The sequence below is a fragment of the Candoia aspera genome, chromosome 2, assembly GCF_035149785.1.
Source record: "Candoia aspera isolate rCanAsp1 chromosome 2, rCanAsp1.hap2, whole genome shotgun sequence".
Lineage (NCBI taxonomy): Eukaryota > Metazoa > Chordata > Lepidosauria > Squamata > Boidae > Candoia > Candoia aspera.
Genome location: NC_086154.1, coordinates 213,398,037 through 213,416,794, shown reverse-complemented (window position 1 = coordinate 213,416,794; position 18,758 = coordinate 213,398,037). Strand labels below are relative to the sequence as shown.

At 37.2% G+C, this 18,758-nt stretch overlaps 1 protein-coding gene across 1 annotated transcript in view; it reads right to left on the bottom strand.

The window, feature by feature from the left end:
• DTWD2 (DTW domain containing 2) overlaps positions 1 to 18,758 on the bottom strand; it is a 98,169-nt gene that overhangs the window by 23,926 nt on the left and 55,485 nt on the right. The window contains exon 4 of the mRNA XM_063295309.1: positions 8,777 to 8,966. Coding sequence (XP_063151379.1) covers positions 8,777 to 8,966 — 190 coding nt within the window. The remainder of the gene's footprint in view (positions 1 to 8,776; positions 8,967 to 18,758) is intronic.

Below are 18,758 nucleotides of genomic sequence, written 5' to 3'. Positions count from 1 at the left end.
CTTGATGCAAAAATAGAAAAGCCCAAGAGATAATATACTGTACATAGCTTTGTGCATAGCCCTCTTGTACTGTTGCCTGTCCTTGTAAGTTAGGCTTTCAATCTCAATAGCAAGATGAAGCTCTTCTGGGAAGAAAACAAAAACACTATTCCTTCTGAATACTAACAGTTTGAGTAAAGACAAGGATGGCTGGGGAGAGTATACCAACACAGTAAACTGCTACAGTAAAACATCTGGATTAGAGAGTTCCCCAAGCCTTGACTTTATAAGCCAGCATAAGGGACTACATAGCTTTCTTACTTCCAAAATCAGATATTTTCTTGAGTTTGATTTGGGGCTAGATGGAATGGTAAATGTGGCTGGTTACTGGAAAGTGATTTCACTTTGTGTATGTATTTATGCTGCTGCTCTTATATTAAGTTTATTCTATAAGGTCAACTCTAGCTAAAACCTAATTTAGGGCTATCATATCTTGGCTGCATAAATCCAGATGATCACTAGTTGGGAGCAAAGATACTATGCTCTCATTTAATGATCATCTGGCTTTTTGCTTCCCAGATGTAGGAGCCCTAGTTGAACTGCTACTATATTATTAAAATTACTCTAGGCAATCAGCAAGCTATTGGTTGTTATGATAAACCTATTATGTAACTTAGTTTTACAGTTAACTTACATATTAAACAGGAGAATTTAGGTGTGTCAACTTGCATAATAGATGAGATACAAAATATATAGCTGAAATAAGCCATTTACTAATTGGCTGATTATGATAATCTAACTGGCTGCCTAAATACTTAGCTAATTGAAGACTGTTGCTCAGAATGTCCTGACTGAAACACAGCATCTTCTGGGCTGTACAAATGATAGATAACTACTTAATTATGTTGCCCAGTCATCTGGTTTAGTGTAAACAACCTGAACTGGTATCTGGAAGTGCTGACTACCTAGTTGATTAGTCATACACTGAAATTAAATCTGGACAAGATATTGTATACTGCTGGAACTCAGAAAATTTTCAAGCTTTGATAATGAAATAGGCTCTGAGGATTTGGGGAGGAGATATTGCAAAGCAGGTGATAGGATGGAGGATCCTTAAAGAGGAGAGATGATACAATTGTGTCCTATAAAATGATGAAGAGAAAAACAATGGTAGGTGATGATTCTCTAATATGAAGAACTAAAACAAATATATGTCAACCAGATCCTACAGCTTGGGAAATATGCTGTCTACCAAAAGCAAGGCTCATGGACATGTAAGAACTATTTCCAATGTTTAAATTTTAATGTCTAATAATTTGAAGAGAGAGCCAATTTGGTATATTGGTTAAGGCAATGGGCTAGTAACCAAGAGACTGTGAGTTCTAGTCCCGCCCTAGGCATGAAAGGGGTAACCTTGAGCCAGTTATTATTTTCAGCCCTAGGAACAAGGCAATGGTAAACCATTTCAGAAAATCTTGCCAAGAAAACTGTGGGGGCTTGTCCAGGAAGTCACCAGGAGTCAATACTGACTCAAAGGAAGAGGCAGTGGGTAGTGGTCCATAATGGTCACACTGTTCAGAAGCATATAGTCATGAACAACCATCAAAGAATTATCTTTTTTTTGGACATGAAAAATGTGGGTACAGATGCTAGAGATTTGGAAGGGCAAATAAATCCTTCCTTTCAAACTGTCATCCAGAAATTCCCTCAAGCTGGAAGTAGAGAGTAGACACAGGATACAGCCTCTCAGCTGGAATTTGGACTCCTGGCTTCAGGTTGATGATATAATCATATATCTCATGAGGAGGCAACACAGTTGCTTCTTCCTCCCCAAACATATCTTCAAAGTCTAAGTATTTTTCTGGCAAGACAGAAGAGTCAATGAGCTGAGCAGGCATGGAGGAACAATGACAGTGAAAGGCTTGCAAATAGTGCTGTTGACATTTTGGGACTGGAAACTTGTTCTTTGTTTCCAGTGCACATCTAGATTTTGCATTTGCAGTCAATTAATCCTCTGCACAATGGTGACATGCAAATAAGAAGTAACATACAGTGCTAAGAATGCTATGTAATTCTTAGTGTTGGTTGCAAAGATGAGTACATTGTAATATAGGACCAGCTTGCAGCACTTGCTCATAAATAGTTTCCACAAGCATTATTTTCTAGAACCCATGTGGGTATATTTAACTTTTGTATTGTGCTATTATCTATAAAATTGGTGGTGGCCCCTGAGTGTATAAGGGCTGAGAGTTATATCTCCAAGACTGAGTTTAAATGAAGAATAACAGGAATGTATTGTTGGTTGTCTGAGGTCTCCTTAATGGTCTGAGAGACCCACTATCATGTTTTTGGGGGCAGAGCCTGTGAAGTTTCCCAAAACCAGAGCCTTGGAGTAGGTCAAGCACTTCCCTGCTGTGGATCCACAGCTTCTGCATTTTGCAGCTGATTCAGACACATGAACTTTAGCAGTGCAACATCTGGCTAGATGTCTAAGGGCTTGACAGCAGAAAGCTAAACACAAACCATTTCTCTGCTGGATACAGGAATCTCTTTACTGCTTCATTTTCATGGATTCTCTAGCACTATATTCCAGGGTGGCCACAGGGAAGGAGGCTGGGGTGAAGAAAGGCTGTAAAACCGCATGCCCTTGCCATTCTTCCATGCCTCAACTCTTCAAAATGGCCACCAATTAGCTCACAATGCTGAAAAAACTCCTTCAAATTCTCTGTGTTACCTTGCCTTGCCAACTCATCTCTCAGCTTGTCAAGTCCTTCTTAAAACTGGTCAGAGCCAAATCATTCTACCCCATATCCCTGGCAAATAATTGTAAATCAAGTATATATGCATGAATTCTACAATGACCCTGGTTTAGCCTGTGATCCTCTTGATTTCCTATTGCTCTTCTGGTTAGATCATGAAAAGCACCTGCAAATCTTTGCATGAAATTCTGGCAATTGTCCAGTACGGAATTATTGCCTTTAATGGCAATGCTTTTGAAGGCATTTTGGAAATGCAACAATGCAAACAATGCAAACTGCAGTATCTTCTATAGCATTACTGCAGAAAACTATGGTAATGGTGGAGGAATCAATGGTATGCCCAATTTTCATCTGTGCTTTCACGAATAAAACAGCCTCTCTTCTGTATTCCTGAACACGGTATAGTTTATTAAGGCCTTAGATTTCTAGAGCAAGCCTCTGGGCTTTCCTTCATCCTTCTTCCTGCCAACTTTTCCTTTTAGTTAGGTATTTTATCATTTCCAGATGCAGCCCAGCTCAAGAGTGTTATCTCTTTCCTTTAGAAATGTTTTGTCAGCTTCAGGGTCAGCCACCTATAGCAGAAAGTTTGATGTACGAGCTACTATTGTTTAATATAAACTTTTGGTGATAAGAAGTATAAACAATAAATGTGCTTAATTAGAAATATGAATAACTGCAATTGTATACAATACAATAATTGGAAGCCTACTCTGGGATAAGCTTCAGCATAGACCTGATTCCTGGAAAAAGAGCTGCACACATATCAGGGGAATATTCACTGTCACCTTTGGCAAGGAGAGGTTCCTGACAGCTACAAGTACAAGCAATTTGGTTCTGTATGCACATTGCTCAGTTGAACATTATTTCTTGTCTTGTTGCTTTATGAATATTTCCTGTCTACATTATATTTTGCATTTAAATGCTGTTACTCATTTGTTTTGCTTTGTTCAATCAATTACTTCAGCCTTTTCTCCATTTCTGTGTTCATTGCTTTCAAATTCATGAAGCTACTGCCCACACTTTGCTATAGCAAAATACCTTTTAAAAGGCACAAAGTGATGGTGAACTTTAATTATCCTGAGATCTGTTTGGAGTCAAACTCTTTCAAGCCTCATCCTTTCAGGAAATTCCTGATTTTCTTCCTGACAATTTTCTCTTTCAAAAGATGAAAGAAGACACAAGAGAATCAGCCATCCTTGACTTGATATTAATCAACAGGGAAGACTTGCTTGAGGAAATGGAAATGCAGGAGCATTGTGGGAAAGCAATAGTGTAATACAAGAGTTCTTGATTTTAAAAGAAAGTAAAACTGAGTATACTCACACAGGTATCTTGATTTTTAATAAAGTGGATTTTAATAAACTTAGAGCCATGCCAAATAGGATCCAATGACAGGAGAAGCTAATGGGAAAAGGAGCTCAAAACAGGTGGAAATTCCTAACAATATATTGAGGGCATATTGCTCCAAAATTGATTGCCACAATAGATAACTCATTTTGTAAAAACGATTGGAAAGACAATAATCAGGTTGGATCATTCTTTCACATTTAGTAGCAATGTTGGGAAGCCCAACAATTCTGGAAGATGATTTATTGAAACAAATTTTAAAGGTTGGATTCTCATTCTTGTTGTTTTTCTGTTAAGGATCACTAAACCTTATATTCCTACAAAGAACACCAAGTTGGCTTTATATATGATAAAAGCTTCTAGGACACTTTATGCTTTTTGCTGGAAAACATTCATAATTCTCTCTATAGCAGAATGGCAAACCAAGCTGTGGGAGGCCGCCTCAATGTCTAGCATAAGAGAGGGAAGTTGCCTCCTTATTGGGGCAGGGGCAAGATTGCCCAAGAATTACAACTCGTGCTACCCAGTTCCTCAACCTCTACTTGCTTCCACTGTTATTGCTTTGATTGTGGCACTGAAGAGGATTCTTTAGCAATCAGGGCTTTCTATGCCTCTTTTGTGCCATCTGTGGCTTGCTCTAGGGCATCTGGTGTTCATACCACCTTCCTCCTCTTCTGCTCAGTCACAGAGGTCCATGTAGCCTCCTTGCAGCACTAGCTATCTTCTTTGGAGTGACTTTCTTGACTGGTGATGGGGTGAGTTGCCCTATCATGTGACTCATGCTGTCTGTTCTGCTGCATGTGTCTCTTTCATGAGCTTGGTTGTGCTATTAGTGTTCCTATAAATTCAACTTCTTTTCTTTTTTTGTTTTTCTCTCCCTCTTTTGTTTCTCAGCCCCGAAAGAAGAGCCAAAACAACAATCCTGGTTACTTGTAGAAGGCAAAACTAAAGACTGAAGCAGAGAGCTTTCCTTGATAAGATACAAATAAATAAAGCCCTACCTTCTAAAAGATGTGGTATTAACCCTACAGGAAGATCGTGGTTATCAAGATCAAGGTTGCTTTCTGAATTCAAAGATGGCTCTGAACACGCTGAGGAGAAATCGTGAGGCTGTAGAGAGGAACGGTTGTCTCCAACAATTGGCTTTGGCTTCTGGCGCTCTTTATATCTTCAGCTTTCCCGCCTTTTTTACGTAGGATCCAATCGGGCTTCTCATTGCTCGGCCCTCCTTGCTGCACACCGCACTCGAGTGCTGATTGGTGGTGGCGAACCCGATTCACTTCCTGGCTCCTTCAGCTGTTCTGCTTCTTCCCACTCTAGGCTTTTCTTTAATTGTAAGTCTCTGACTCAGTTTCTATTCTAACAGATTCTTTAAAACAGTAATATTAATGGAAATTATGTGTATAAACTTACTAACTAATCAGTTTATGACTTATTTAAAACTTTTATTTCTGGCCTATCTTCCACTGCATAGCAAACAACAGATAAAAGCATTATATTAAAACACGTACATAAAATACAAAGTAACAGCACATAGAATCATAGACACAGATATTATGAAAAGATACTTTTCAGATTATTGCTACTTTTAGCAATGACTATTGATAAGATTAAATAAATTTCTACAAATGTTTGCAGATCAAACGTGCCTTTTCATTCCAGTGTTCTTGTCACTCGTGTGATTTGTGGCAATGACCCAAGATTTTATATAATAATTGTTTATTAACACAAATTATTTGAGAAAGAGAGAACTTGCTTCAATTACTTCAATATATACCTGTTGGCAGAAAATGAGGACTTATTTTGAAAACAGATAATTCCCTAGAGAAAACAAGAAGTATTGCCAATTGTAAGGAACATTATTATTATTCTATTCTATTCTATTCTATTCTATTCTATTCTATTCTATTCTATTCTATTCTATTCTATTCTATTCTATTCTATTACTATACTATACTATACTATACTATACTATACTATACTATACTATACTATACTATACTATACAGTTATAGTGTGTGTGTGTATATATATACAATCATATAAATATTATTATAGTGCAATAATATAAATTTTGTGTTAAAAGAAACAAGACATGGAAGATACTCTTTAAATCTGCTTGACCTTTCAGGCTATAAAAGTAACTGTGTTTAACGCACCAATAATTTTTATTAACAGCAGAATGTTCCTTTTCATAAATAAATTGTATTTTAAAAATATCATTATTAAGAATTCTGAAAACCATATTTCTCTGTTTTCATTTTTTAATGTAGTTTCTAAGATTTCATCTTCAAAGTGATTAAAGGAATTTACAGAAAAAGTAATATGGTATATGTTTGATAGTCTATGTCTTACTATCAATTGCAGTGGCTAAATTGGTACTAATATAGATTAAGAGAGGTTGAAATAATCACGAAATAGCCTCCTTGTCAATCAGCCAATGGCACAAGATTCTGGACAGTTCAGATCCTTTCTGGACAGTTTTTCAGTAGCATTAAAATTTCAGATTTCAGCCTGAAGTGCAATAAAGCAATCTGTTAGTTTCCTGTATGCCAGTTTTTGCAATGGTTGCCACAGTCTCAGCAAACCAGTTTAGTTGAATTAGTGGGTTACTGAATAAAAATTCAAGTAAGTATGATCCAACCTCATTGTTGAAGCTACTGCTCCTTACTACTTCTCTCTTTCTTTCAAGCACTTAAGGCACTCACTCTCTTTATCCAACTTTCTCCATAATAACTCTGTAGAGTAGTTTGGGCTGAGTGAGACTGACTAGGCCAAATCATCCAATGGACCTTATATTGAGGATGGAAACTGAAGTTGAGTCATCCAAGCTTGAGTCCAAAACTTGAACTACCAGTCCAAAGTGATTCTCTTATGGCCAGCAACAAGGAATGTGATTCAGTAACTAACATATCACGGCTCTAAATTTTGCTTTATTTACATGGAAGTTTCCTTTCCTGAAGCATTCTGGCATAGCACCTGTATTTCTAACATTTAAAACCCACCCGCACTGATTCTGGCATGGAAGAGGAATTAATGTTTTCAAATATATATATATATATATTATATCAACCTTTTAAAAAAGAACTTAATTCTTTCTTCTTCTGTCTTAACCTTATAGAAACTAATTCTTCTGGACCACTGATTGATTCTTTCAAACAGACCAGCTGTGTAAAGTTTTGAAGGGGATTTCACTTTGATGATGCTTCAAGTGAGCGCACCTGTCTTCAAAGCTGTGCTGTAAAGTACACAGCTTTGTCCACATTTCTGAAAGCGAAATGGATCCAATTCTTTGCCTTATCTCACTCCTGGAGTCTCCTCTGGATATTCCACTAGCTGAAAGAACTTATTCATTAGCTATCTGTTGCCTTCTCTGACCATGATCACTTTGTTGATCTCCCTTTATAATATTGTACTGGTATTACAATAATTTCTAAGACTAATTAATTTAGTCTTAATTAATTTTCCCTTTCGTATGTTCCTAATAGAAGATAAGCATACAGGCAAATATGTATCCTGAACTAGAAGGCTTACCTGTAACTTGGATAATGATCTGGTCTTACTTAAGACTATATGAATTAGAATTCTTGAAGGGTCCAAATATGACTGAAGTGAAGTTACTTCATGATCTTTAAAGTAATGACAATTCTTCATCTTATGACGCACATTAATTTGATGAACATAATGAAAATCTAACATTGCCACATGTATCCACCAGTGAAATTAGCAGCTAGTTAATGAAAGTAAAATGTAATACCACAAAAATACACAATCTGGTACAACATTATTTAAAAAGTCAAAATTAATCCTGTCAAGCAATATCATTCCAATAAAGGCTTTATGTGGACGACATTGAATTGTTATTAGGAAATCAGTAGGACCTACTGTCTACATTTCAATCATGAAACACATTTACAAAAGGGCAAATTATGCTCTTTTCTAAAAGAGCAATTCAAATAGCAAAAATTCTAGCAGCTTCATCTGCCATCAAGTACAAAATGTGCACAGCTAAACTTATAATGATCAAGACCATGACCTTCCTTTGCCATGTAAATAAATTAGCTGGTTATCTTTTCCTTCAGTTAACTGTCACCACTTTTTGTGAGTTTTTTTCCTTTGCTAGAGATATGCTAATAAGAAAACATAAAATAACAAAACATCAATGAAACTTATGCTAATTCACATAAGCCAATTCAGATAATGCTTTATTGCTATCTCAGAGTGAAAGAGTGCATGATCAGGCCTATGATCATATATTTATGCCTACGGTATCTACATATCATGCACACCTTAAGCTCATCATGGATACAGAAACTGGTCTATACATAAAATCAGTCCTTATCCAATAAAAAGAAATTGGGTAACTGAGACAGAGACAGGTCATCTACTTGAAGAATGGGCAGATCTACCAAACAAATATTTAAACGAAAGCTATATTCCTTTTTTTTTAATTAAAGGCAACAGCATATTTAAACTGTTACAAGCTTTTAAAATGTTATAAGGATTTGATTTAAAGCAAAAGATTTTCAAAGGATAGATATAAAGCCTCTGCATGTATATATGGAAGAGGGAGGCACATTAAAATTAAGAAAACGTATGCATGAATGTAGAATTACAAGTATTTTAAATACTACAAAGAACTGACCCAAACACAGAACTTTAACTATAATCATAAGAACTTTAAATCTTACCTGCTTAGGCATTTGAAAAATGGAGTTCTTTAAAAATATATCTTTTGCTTGATTCCATGTTCCATCGATGATTATGATCACATAAGAATTAGTGGAATTCAAATCCATTTCTTCCAAATTCGTTGCTCCAGCTCCAGGATACAATATTAAGGTATTTGAACTTCTGCATACAGATGCTAATTCAGGGTACCTATATGCATTATTTTTTTTAAAAAAAAATGACTTTAATTATTTTCTGGTAAGTAAAAAATACTTAACATCTATCTTTTCCAGTCTTAGCTGTCCCACCAACCAAAATGTCTATCTTCTAAACATGGCATATTATGCCAGTTAGGAAAAGCCTTTTAAAAATTAAAAGTAAAGATATCCACAATTTAAGCTTGACTCTTGGTGACTACATGGATTCATTCATGCAGTTTCCTTGGCAATCATATGGAAATAAATTGCCATTATTTTCTTTATCTTCCTAGTCTAGTCTATATACATGAACAATATGCCCTTCACACTATTCCTTTTTAAGGTAAACAATGTTACGGAAAGCACAGAAAAGAAAGAAATACTAAGTAAGAAATAAAGACATGAGGTAAGAAAAATAGCTAAAACTAGTTCATAGAACGTCATTTGATGTATTTCTCCATATCATTTTTTTTTCTTTGTTTCCACTGTATGCATCAGCCATTTCATTCCTGGCCTTTTTCTTTATACTTCTCACCAATCTCCCTCATGACACTATGTAACATAATTCTTTTCACTCTGTCCAAGCAGCTTCCACACATATTCACTTTCCATTTATTCTGTTATGAGATTAATCTGTATTCTAATACTTTTTCATACAGGACTCACATGTTCTTTTCCTGCAGTCATTCTATTTTCATTTGTTTCCTTTTCTTCCATGTCCGTTTTCTCCCAAGATCCATTCTTGGCACCACCCAACTAATGGTTTCTCCCAGATTCAAAATCTCTCATCCCCTTTGAAACCATCAAATCAGTCATAATTGTTAAGTCATTTCTTTTCATGTGTTCAAATGAATCAATTTATGGTTAAACCCATTTATTTGAGATAGACCTTCTTCAAAGTAGGTGTTCACCAAAGTCACCATTCTCATTCATTCTTGAGCTTCTGAGAGGTCTAATCATTTTTTCTATACTCTCTTGTCTTGTTCCCACCAATCTATTCATCCAAGTACAGAACAGGTCTGATCCTGCTTACAAGGCCACCAGCTGAGAACAATATTTGCTTAGGAACTTTAGGAATCTTCATTTGTATTCTCTATTCAATTAAATGGAACTACTTATCTACAATCTTCCATTATCTTCCAAAATATTTTTTGTACTTTTTATCAAGTATTAAATCTCAAGAACGTTACTATTATGGATTACACAGAGCAAAGAGGCCATAAGCACAAAGTAATGTGATAACTTTTCAGGGAAGTGTGGAGTTGCTGTAAACGGAATGTGACAATATGTACCACAGCAACGTTAACTGTTGGATGTAAGAACAGTAGACTTCACTATGATAGTTATTACAGATATGGGCTTCTGGTGGGAATGGTGGACTGAACAGCTGTGCTCGCTGGCTCGGCAGGTGGAGTGGACAACATGGCAACATTTTTAAGGGTCAGGAAGGCTTTCCTGAAGCCCAGAAATGTTGTCTGGATTAAGGAGAATATTTGGAATTATCCCATTTCTCCTCCAAAATGGCAGCTTGCAGCCAGAGGATCGCATTTTGCTTTTGACTGGTAAGCCTACCCGGGAGGCGGGGACGTCACCATTTCCAAGCCATGCTGTAGCCTTAAAGAGACACTAAATCTGGCCACCCCATTTCTAAATCACCAATTTGTGTTTTTTTTTAAGTATATGTACCCCAAGAGAGGCTTTTTACAGTGAGAAGCTGTTCCTCTTGGTGCTTAATGTTATTTTTGGGATCACTTTAAAAAAATTTTTTTTAAGTTTTGGATTTCATTTTCATTCCAAAGGAAATTTCAAAGATTGAGTAAATAATTGTCTTCCTGTTATTATTTTTGTATTAAATTTGAAGATATTAGCATTTTCCTACACATTGAATCAGCTGATTTGAATTTTCAGCCTTCTGTCTTCACTTTCCCTTGAGAACAGTCTGCTATTCACTCTCCCTTTGTGTAAGCAACTTTCATACTTTCCCGTGTCTTTGACTTTCGCTGATTAAGTTCCTAGGGGACGACATAATCTACTGTGTGAGATGTGGAGATGTCAAACAGATCCTTTCTGACCTTCAACAGGACTTCAAACAAGTATTTTCTGACTTTTAGCAAACCTTTATGCAAGATATCCAGGACATTATGGAAAATATGAGAGCTAAAATGTGCCATCAAGTTGGGGATCTGCTGGATGAAACTGAGGAATTTAAGAGCAATGGAAAGGTTTCTTTTAAGACTAAGCTTGGGATTTCTGTCAAGATGCTGGATGAAGATTGGATAATGGAGTTGGAGAAATCTAGGGGAGAAAGTGATCTGCAAGCCATAAATAGGGTCGATCTCCTGGTGGAATGCAATGAAAAGAACCTAGAATTCTGCAGGGGGGCAGCTGGTGTATATGTATATATTTACACACACACACACAAACATATACATATACATACATACATACTGTGTGTGTGTGTGTATAATATGAATATATATATGAGATATATGAGATACATATATATATTATATATTATATATATATATATATATATATATATCATATGATGAGTACATGACAAGAGAAAGGCAAATATATACATACAGTCCACACAATTATATACAGAACCTCTGAAGGGATACAGTAGTAGCCTCATAACTGGATGTCCATTCAGCTATCCAGGTGATCGCTTCTGGTGTTGCTTAGTGCAGATTTTCTAAGAAGCCAGGGAATGCACGTCATGGGCAGTCTTGCACAATATGTTTAATAGTTTGCATATCAGCACCATAGTCGCAACAAGGAGAATCTTTTCAGCCCCATAGATACAGAGCAGAGGCACTCCTTCCAGTATCACATCTGATTCTATTCAATTTTGTCCAGACAGAGCGCAGCAGGTTAAAGCCAGCTGGGCTGTTTGATTTTCTTTGAAAAAAAGCTCTGTGCATATTTATTTATTTTATTTTTATTTATCTAATTTATCCCCGCCCATCTCCTCCCGTCCGAGGCCTCTGGGCAGTTTACAACAAGTGATTAAAACCATCAGAATGATACAAAAAATAAAATACTATAAAAATACTATAAATAGAAGTGAAAATAAAGAATAAAAAATCCAAGCGATGAAACATCTAAAACAGTCCAAGTGTGGGAGGAGTGGTCTATAACAACCATCCCCATGTAACTCTATTCCCCTCTCCACCCCAAGCGAGCCAGAAGGCCAGGAGCAATGGGGCCAATCTCACCTCCGGCCAATCTCACCTCCAGGGGCAGCATGTCCCACAGGGCAGGAGCTACTGTGGAGAAAGCCCGCTTCCTGGACCCAGCCAGATGAAATTCTTTTACAGACGGGGTCCGTAGCATGCCCTCTCTGCACGATCGGATGGGACGGGTTGATGAAACGGGAAAGAGGCGGTCCCTCAGGTAACCTGGTCCCATGCCATATAGGGCTTTAAAGGTGATAACCAACACCTTGAATTGGACCTGGAAGCAAAATGGTACCCAATGCAGCTCGCGCAGCAGTGGTGTTACATGTGCCCTTCTGGGGGCACCAAAAACAGCTCATGCAGCTGCATTCTGGACCAGCTGAAGCTTCCAGATACTTTTCAAGGGTAGCCCCATGTAGAGCGCATTGCAATAGTCTATCTGAGAGATAACAAGGGTGTCAGTGACTGTTTGAAGGGCCTCCTGGTCCAGGAAGGGGCATAACTGGTGCAGAGCACGTAGCTGCACAAAGGCTCTCCTGGTCACGGCTGCCACCTGCTCTTCGAGCAGGAGCCGTGAGTCCAGGAGGACCCCCAAGTTACACACCAGGTCTGTCTGGGGCAGTGCAACCCCATCCAGAACCAGAGATCTTAATGTCCCGGATACAGAAGAACCATTAACCCACAGCCACTCAGTCTTACCAGGGTTCAGTTGAAGCCTGTTGTTCCCCATCCAGGCCCCCACAGCCCCCAGACAGTCGGAGAGGGTGGTCACGGCATCACTTATTTCACCCGGGATGGAGATATACAATTGAGTATCATCAGCATACTGATGATACCTCATCCCATGGTGACAGATGATCTCACCCAGTGGTTTCATGTAGATGTTAAAAAGGAGAGGGGAGAGTACCGATCCCTGTGGCACCCCACAAAGAAGGGACCACGGGGCCGATCTCTCCTCCCCTATCAACACCGACTGGGATCGGCCCTGGAGGAAGGAGGTGAACCAGCGTAAGACTACGCCGCCCACCCCCAACTCCCTGAGCCCCCCCAAAAGGATACCATGGTCGATGGTATCAAAAGCCGCTGAGAGATCAAGGAGAGTGAGGATGGATGCACTGCCTCGATCCCGCTCCCGCTCCTGCCAGAGATCATCCATAAGTGTGACCAATGCCGTTTCCATCCCATAACCGGGCCCGAAACCTGACTGAAAGGGGTCTAGATAATCCGTTTCCTCCAGGACCCTCTGGAGCTGCAAAGCCACCACTTTCTCAACCTCCTTCCCCAGAAAGGGGAGGTGGGAGACTGGACGAAAATTGTCTAGAACAGTAGGGTCCAGTGATGGCTTCTTGAGGAGGGGGTGTACCAATACCTCTTTAAAGGCCGCTGGAAACACCCCCTCTCCCAAGGATGTATTAACCATCACATGGACCCAACCACATGTGACCTCCCGGCCTGCTTTTACTAGCCAGGAGGGACACGGGTCTAGATGGCATGTGGTGGCATTTACTGTCCGTAGGATCCTGTCCACTTCCTCAGGTCCAACAGGATCAAACTGCTCCCAGATAACTGGGTAAGCCTGTTCCCCTGGTATCTCTCCAGACCACGCCTCATGCCTGGAGTCCAACTTGGAGTGGATCCAAGCGATTTTGTCCTGCAGATGCTCAGCAAATTCTTCTGCACGGCCCTGTAGGTGGGTTGCTGAACCCACCTTCCCCAAAAGGATTGAGTGATCTTAAACAGGGCCGTCGGGCAGCATTCTGCAGATGCAATAAGAGCGGAGAAATATTGACATTTCGCCGCTTTTATCGCCACAAGGTAGGCGATATCTTGGGAACATGTAACTGCTCTGGTTTATTTTGAAGAATGTTTATTTAGTTTGCTTTAAGGATTTGACTGATGTTATTTGCCTTTAAAGATTTGGATTTACTGTTTTGAATTGGCTTTGTTTTTTGTGTTTAAGATTTTGGATTTATTAAGACTGGGATTATTAAAATTGCTATACCATTAAGTATAATAGCTGATAACTTATGTGCCTTTCGATTTGATTTTTATTATAGTAGACAGAAATGTATAGAATAGTGGTAGGAAGGGAATAATTAAATATGTTTTATCTTTGGAGGGGAGAAAGATGTTTAGGAGTGTTATATGACTTTTTTTTTATTTTAGTATAAGGGGAAGGAGTAACTGTACTTAATTATTTTTATTTTGTGTTAAAAGGGAATGATTTATAGAAATAATGTGGTGTTTTGGTTTAATAAAGAATAAGAGATTGATTATGGAAACTTTGTATATCCTTGCTGTTAATAGTCAGAAGTCACATCTTGTAAATTTTATTTTTTTTTCTTTTCTTGTGTTTCTGCACTTCCTTAGTTTTTTCTTTTTTTTATTGTAGTTTTTATTCTTTCTTTGAAACTTAATAAAATTTACTATAAAAAAGATAATTATTACAGATACATGCAAAGTTGAATTGTTAGATGAATATGCTTGGCTATATATCCCCATGAGAGTCAATTACTGCATACAAGCACTACACACTTTATAAGCATGTCTATTCAGCAATGAATTGGAAAGGAGGAAGAAAAAATAAATTGGTAGCCAAAATGTAACCTTCATAAGGACTTTTAAAAAGAGGAGTTATAGGCAGGGGGTGAATAAGAAAGTAATAACAAAAGAAAGTGCCAGAAAAGGAACCATGAGGATACAACAGACCAGACACAGAAGCATGAGAAGGGTTTTGTTCTAATACAAAAGTGTGGTACAGTGAGAACTGATTTTAATGGACCAGGTGGGAGAGGAGGTATCTATTATTCCCAAAGGACCGTTAAATATGAAAGCATGTCATAGCAGCAATTTATATCATTTGAGTAATGATACTGTTACACAAATGATGTACATTGTCACAGATGTAAACTAATACATACGTACATATATACATACATACATACAACTACCTCATCCAGACTACTTAGAAGTTATCTGGATGGAAATTCAGTCCATTGTATCCTAAGTCCACTAAATAAGGCTCTGTTAAATCAAAATTTCATTGTGCTCTGGTTTTTTTTTTCTTTTTGCACCTTCTATTCCTGATATCACTGAACTTTGTAAGAGATGTGAACTCTATTCTTGCTCATTCTCTGTATACCACCCGTTCTAAAACGAGTGATGATTTTGTATGATGTTAATTTCTTATCTATGCACGATTTTTTTTTTAGTGTTGAGACACTGGTATCTGTTAGAAAGATTCAAAGTTTTGGAAAATAGAAGCTTAGGTCTGGACTAAGAAAAATTAAGAAAGTACATTTTTAAAGTGAGCAATATTTTTATGCTAAGCACAATAGTAATTTTTGTCTGAATTATCCCAATTTAACATGCCAGTTACTCCAAACAACACAATTTATATCTTATTCTATGTATTTATGTGGAAGTAATTCTGTAAATGCTACTAAGTTCTAAATAACTGTAAAAAAAACTCTAATAGTATCTGTCATTTCAATCAAGCAGTAACCTCTTCTTATCTTTCAAAACTCAAGTAATCAAGACTCCTTTTAAAAAATTCCTCTTAACAATCAACCGTTGCTCCTGTCTCAAGATCAGAACCATAGTTTTAAAGAACTTACATCATGGTGTCAATCATGAAAAAACTGAAGTTTCACTCTACATACAAATATAATTTTACCATGAAGAACCTTCTTTCTTCTGATCATTTAAGCTGCTTCAAAGTGGCTAAAAAACAAAACAACTGGCAGCTGCTTCAATGCAAAGGGAGGGTGAAATGAATGCTCCCAAGTGAAGTTAGGTCCTTCTTTTGAAGGCTCCTAAGGATTTAGCATTACTAAAAGTAAGCAGAAGTGATTTCTGTGCTCTTTCATATTCCCTAATATAAACACTTTTCCTCAGGGAAGAGGTGCATACATAGTCTATACGTACAAGCACCTACTTCTATTCTCTGCACTCTCCAGCAAAATTCTTCTCATGCTAAAGAATTTTTTACAAAATGTGTTAGTGATAACAAGCACTGTTCCTCTAAGTATGAAGGCATCCACATCCTTTGGAAGGCTTGCAGCAGTTGCTACAAAGGCTTTCCCTGGTTGCTTTCACAAGTATCTACAAGTACAGGCATTTCCACTGAGATTGCCAGTGAAGCAGCTATGCATGTACATACGTTGACAACTGGCCCAAAAGCAAAATTGCCATTGCATTTCTTGGAGTTAATCAGCACTATAAATGAAATATTGGTTTTACCAACAAGATTGTTAGGTACCCAGCTTCTAAGATAGCTTACTGGGGAAAACCATGAAAATTCAATCATGTGTTTAAGAGATCAGCCAGAGGTTAAGCTTCAGTGTGAGTGAACAGACTGGATATGTTACAAGCAAGTGATATGAAAAATGTCCATTATACTGGCGTTTTTATTTTCAAGCAGTCATTAGTTTCTCACATATATAAATACATTTTGATGTATTTCAGTCAGTCAGTGACCTACAACTGTATTAAAGGTAGTCCTCACTTAATGATGGAAATTGGGACTGGAGTGTCCATTGCTAAGTGATATGATCATAAAGCTTGACATAATGTGACTGTGCCACTTAGTGATGGCAGTTCCGGCACTTCTGGTTGCTGTCATTAAGCAAATCCTGCACTGTTAAGCGTGATGTCATGTGGTTGCCATTTGAGACCTTGTGCCAGCTTCCCCACTGACTTTGCTTGTTGGAAGCTGGCAGTGAAGGTCACAAATGTCGACTACACGTAAGTACGAGGACTGGTTTTAAGTATCATTTGTCCAGTGCCATCATAAGTTCGAACAGTCACTGGATGAGTGATGGTTAAGCAAGGACCACCTGTATAAGTTCCCCTTCATCTGGAATAGAGCCCTCTAGATATTTGAATGGCTCCCTCCTTTCAGACTTTCAGAAACTCTATAAAGACTTTGTTGTGGTGACTATTCCTCTAAATGGTAAGTTGATTCTTTGGCTTGCAGTGTTAGATACCTGGTTTATGTTTAGTTGTATTATGATTTATGGTTGTCATTTTCACTTTTGATTATGTTATTTATATTTATCTTGTCTATTTTCAATGTATAGATTTGGGAATTATATACCATTCACAGTTGCTTTCATTAAAGCTACTTATAAATCCTGTAAATATTAAATAGATAATTTCTCAAATTATACTTTTTAAAAAGTATATTTGTATTGTCTAGAGGAGTGCGTGTATTCTCTTAATCTCAAGTCACACTTTTTACTATATTAAGCATGAGGTTTCTGTTTTCTGTAAATATTTACATAAATATCCAATATATTTTATTTTAATGCTTATTAAAACTTTATGCTAATTTGTCTATCTTTCAAAAAGAGTCACCAAGGAAGAAATACAAAAAAAAAACCAGTAGAAGAAAGGACTGATGACAAAAATAGCCCCATATTATTAGCATAATTTGAACAACAGAAAATTATGATAGTATTAATACCAATTTCAAAGCATTAACTCAATTCAAAAGATTGCTCAAGCAAAAGCATTTTAGAATCTCCAGAAAGATAATTTATGGCTTACAAAATGACTCTTTTTTTCATTTGTTGATAGTATTTATTTTAAAATAAGTATTAGATCATCTTCTCTTCAACTGAAATAGTAATTATAATGGAAGTTTGGGTTGCAAAAATAATTATAAATCTAAAAGAACATAAATTCCCAAATAGGGGCTTTCATCATTTGATACAGTGTTCAAAATAAATAATAGAACAAGCACTTACTTGTTGGTTATTAAATAAAGTATTATATATTACAAGTCATAGCTTCATTTATTTATGGCACACATTAAATTAAGTATGACAGTACATAGATAATATAGAAAGAAACATAGCAGTTTATGAATTTAGTAATATTTCCTTGAATAGATTTCTGCCAAATGATTATACTCAGCAATAGCATACAGGTTATGAAGCATGAAATCTGAACTCTGGGTACATTTTATGCTGCCTTACTACCACATGGGGCTGAGGTACATTTTATTTCATTTTCTTGGTACTTATAAAAACACCTCATCTTATTTTTCTAGTGGCATCACTGTTATTATCTCCATCCCATGCACAAACATATCTTGTACTTAAACCTGTTATAATTCAGGATGACAGAAAGTCAGAACTGCCAGAAATGGCAATTCTATCCTTAGTAATTGACTAGGAAGTAGGAGTAACTGAATAAAAGTAGGATAAACTGAGCTAGAGTTTCACTGCAGTTAGAAAGTCTGCAAATGAAAGAAAATAAATGAAAAGTCCAGACTATGTTGAACATGACTTTGCTGACTGGGCAGAGAACCAAACGGCCATAAATGAAGCTTAGTGTATGCTGACCAAAGGCTTGAATATCCTGGGCTATGAAAAGTCCAGTGGAAAAAACAGTAAAACATTAGAAAAATATATAGTGAGAGTAACTGCTAGTTACTTGTGATGTGAGCTGCTTAAGATAAGTCCTGCTTGATCAGGACACATTCCAATCTGGTCTTGCATTTAATTAATTTGGTGGCCAACCTGAGACCCAGGAGTGTCCAAAGTAGGACATGAGTAAAATACCACCTTCAAACACAGTCTCCAGCAGCTGATGTAGAAAGGCATACTGCCTGTTAT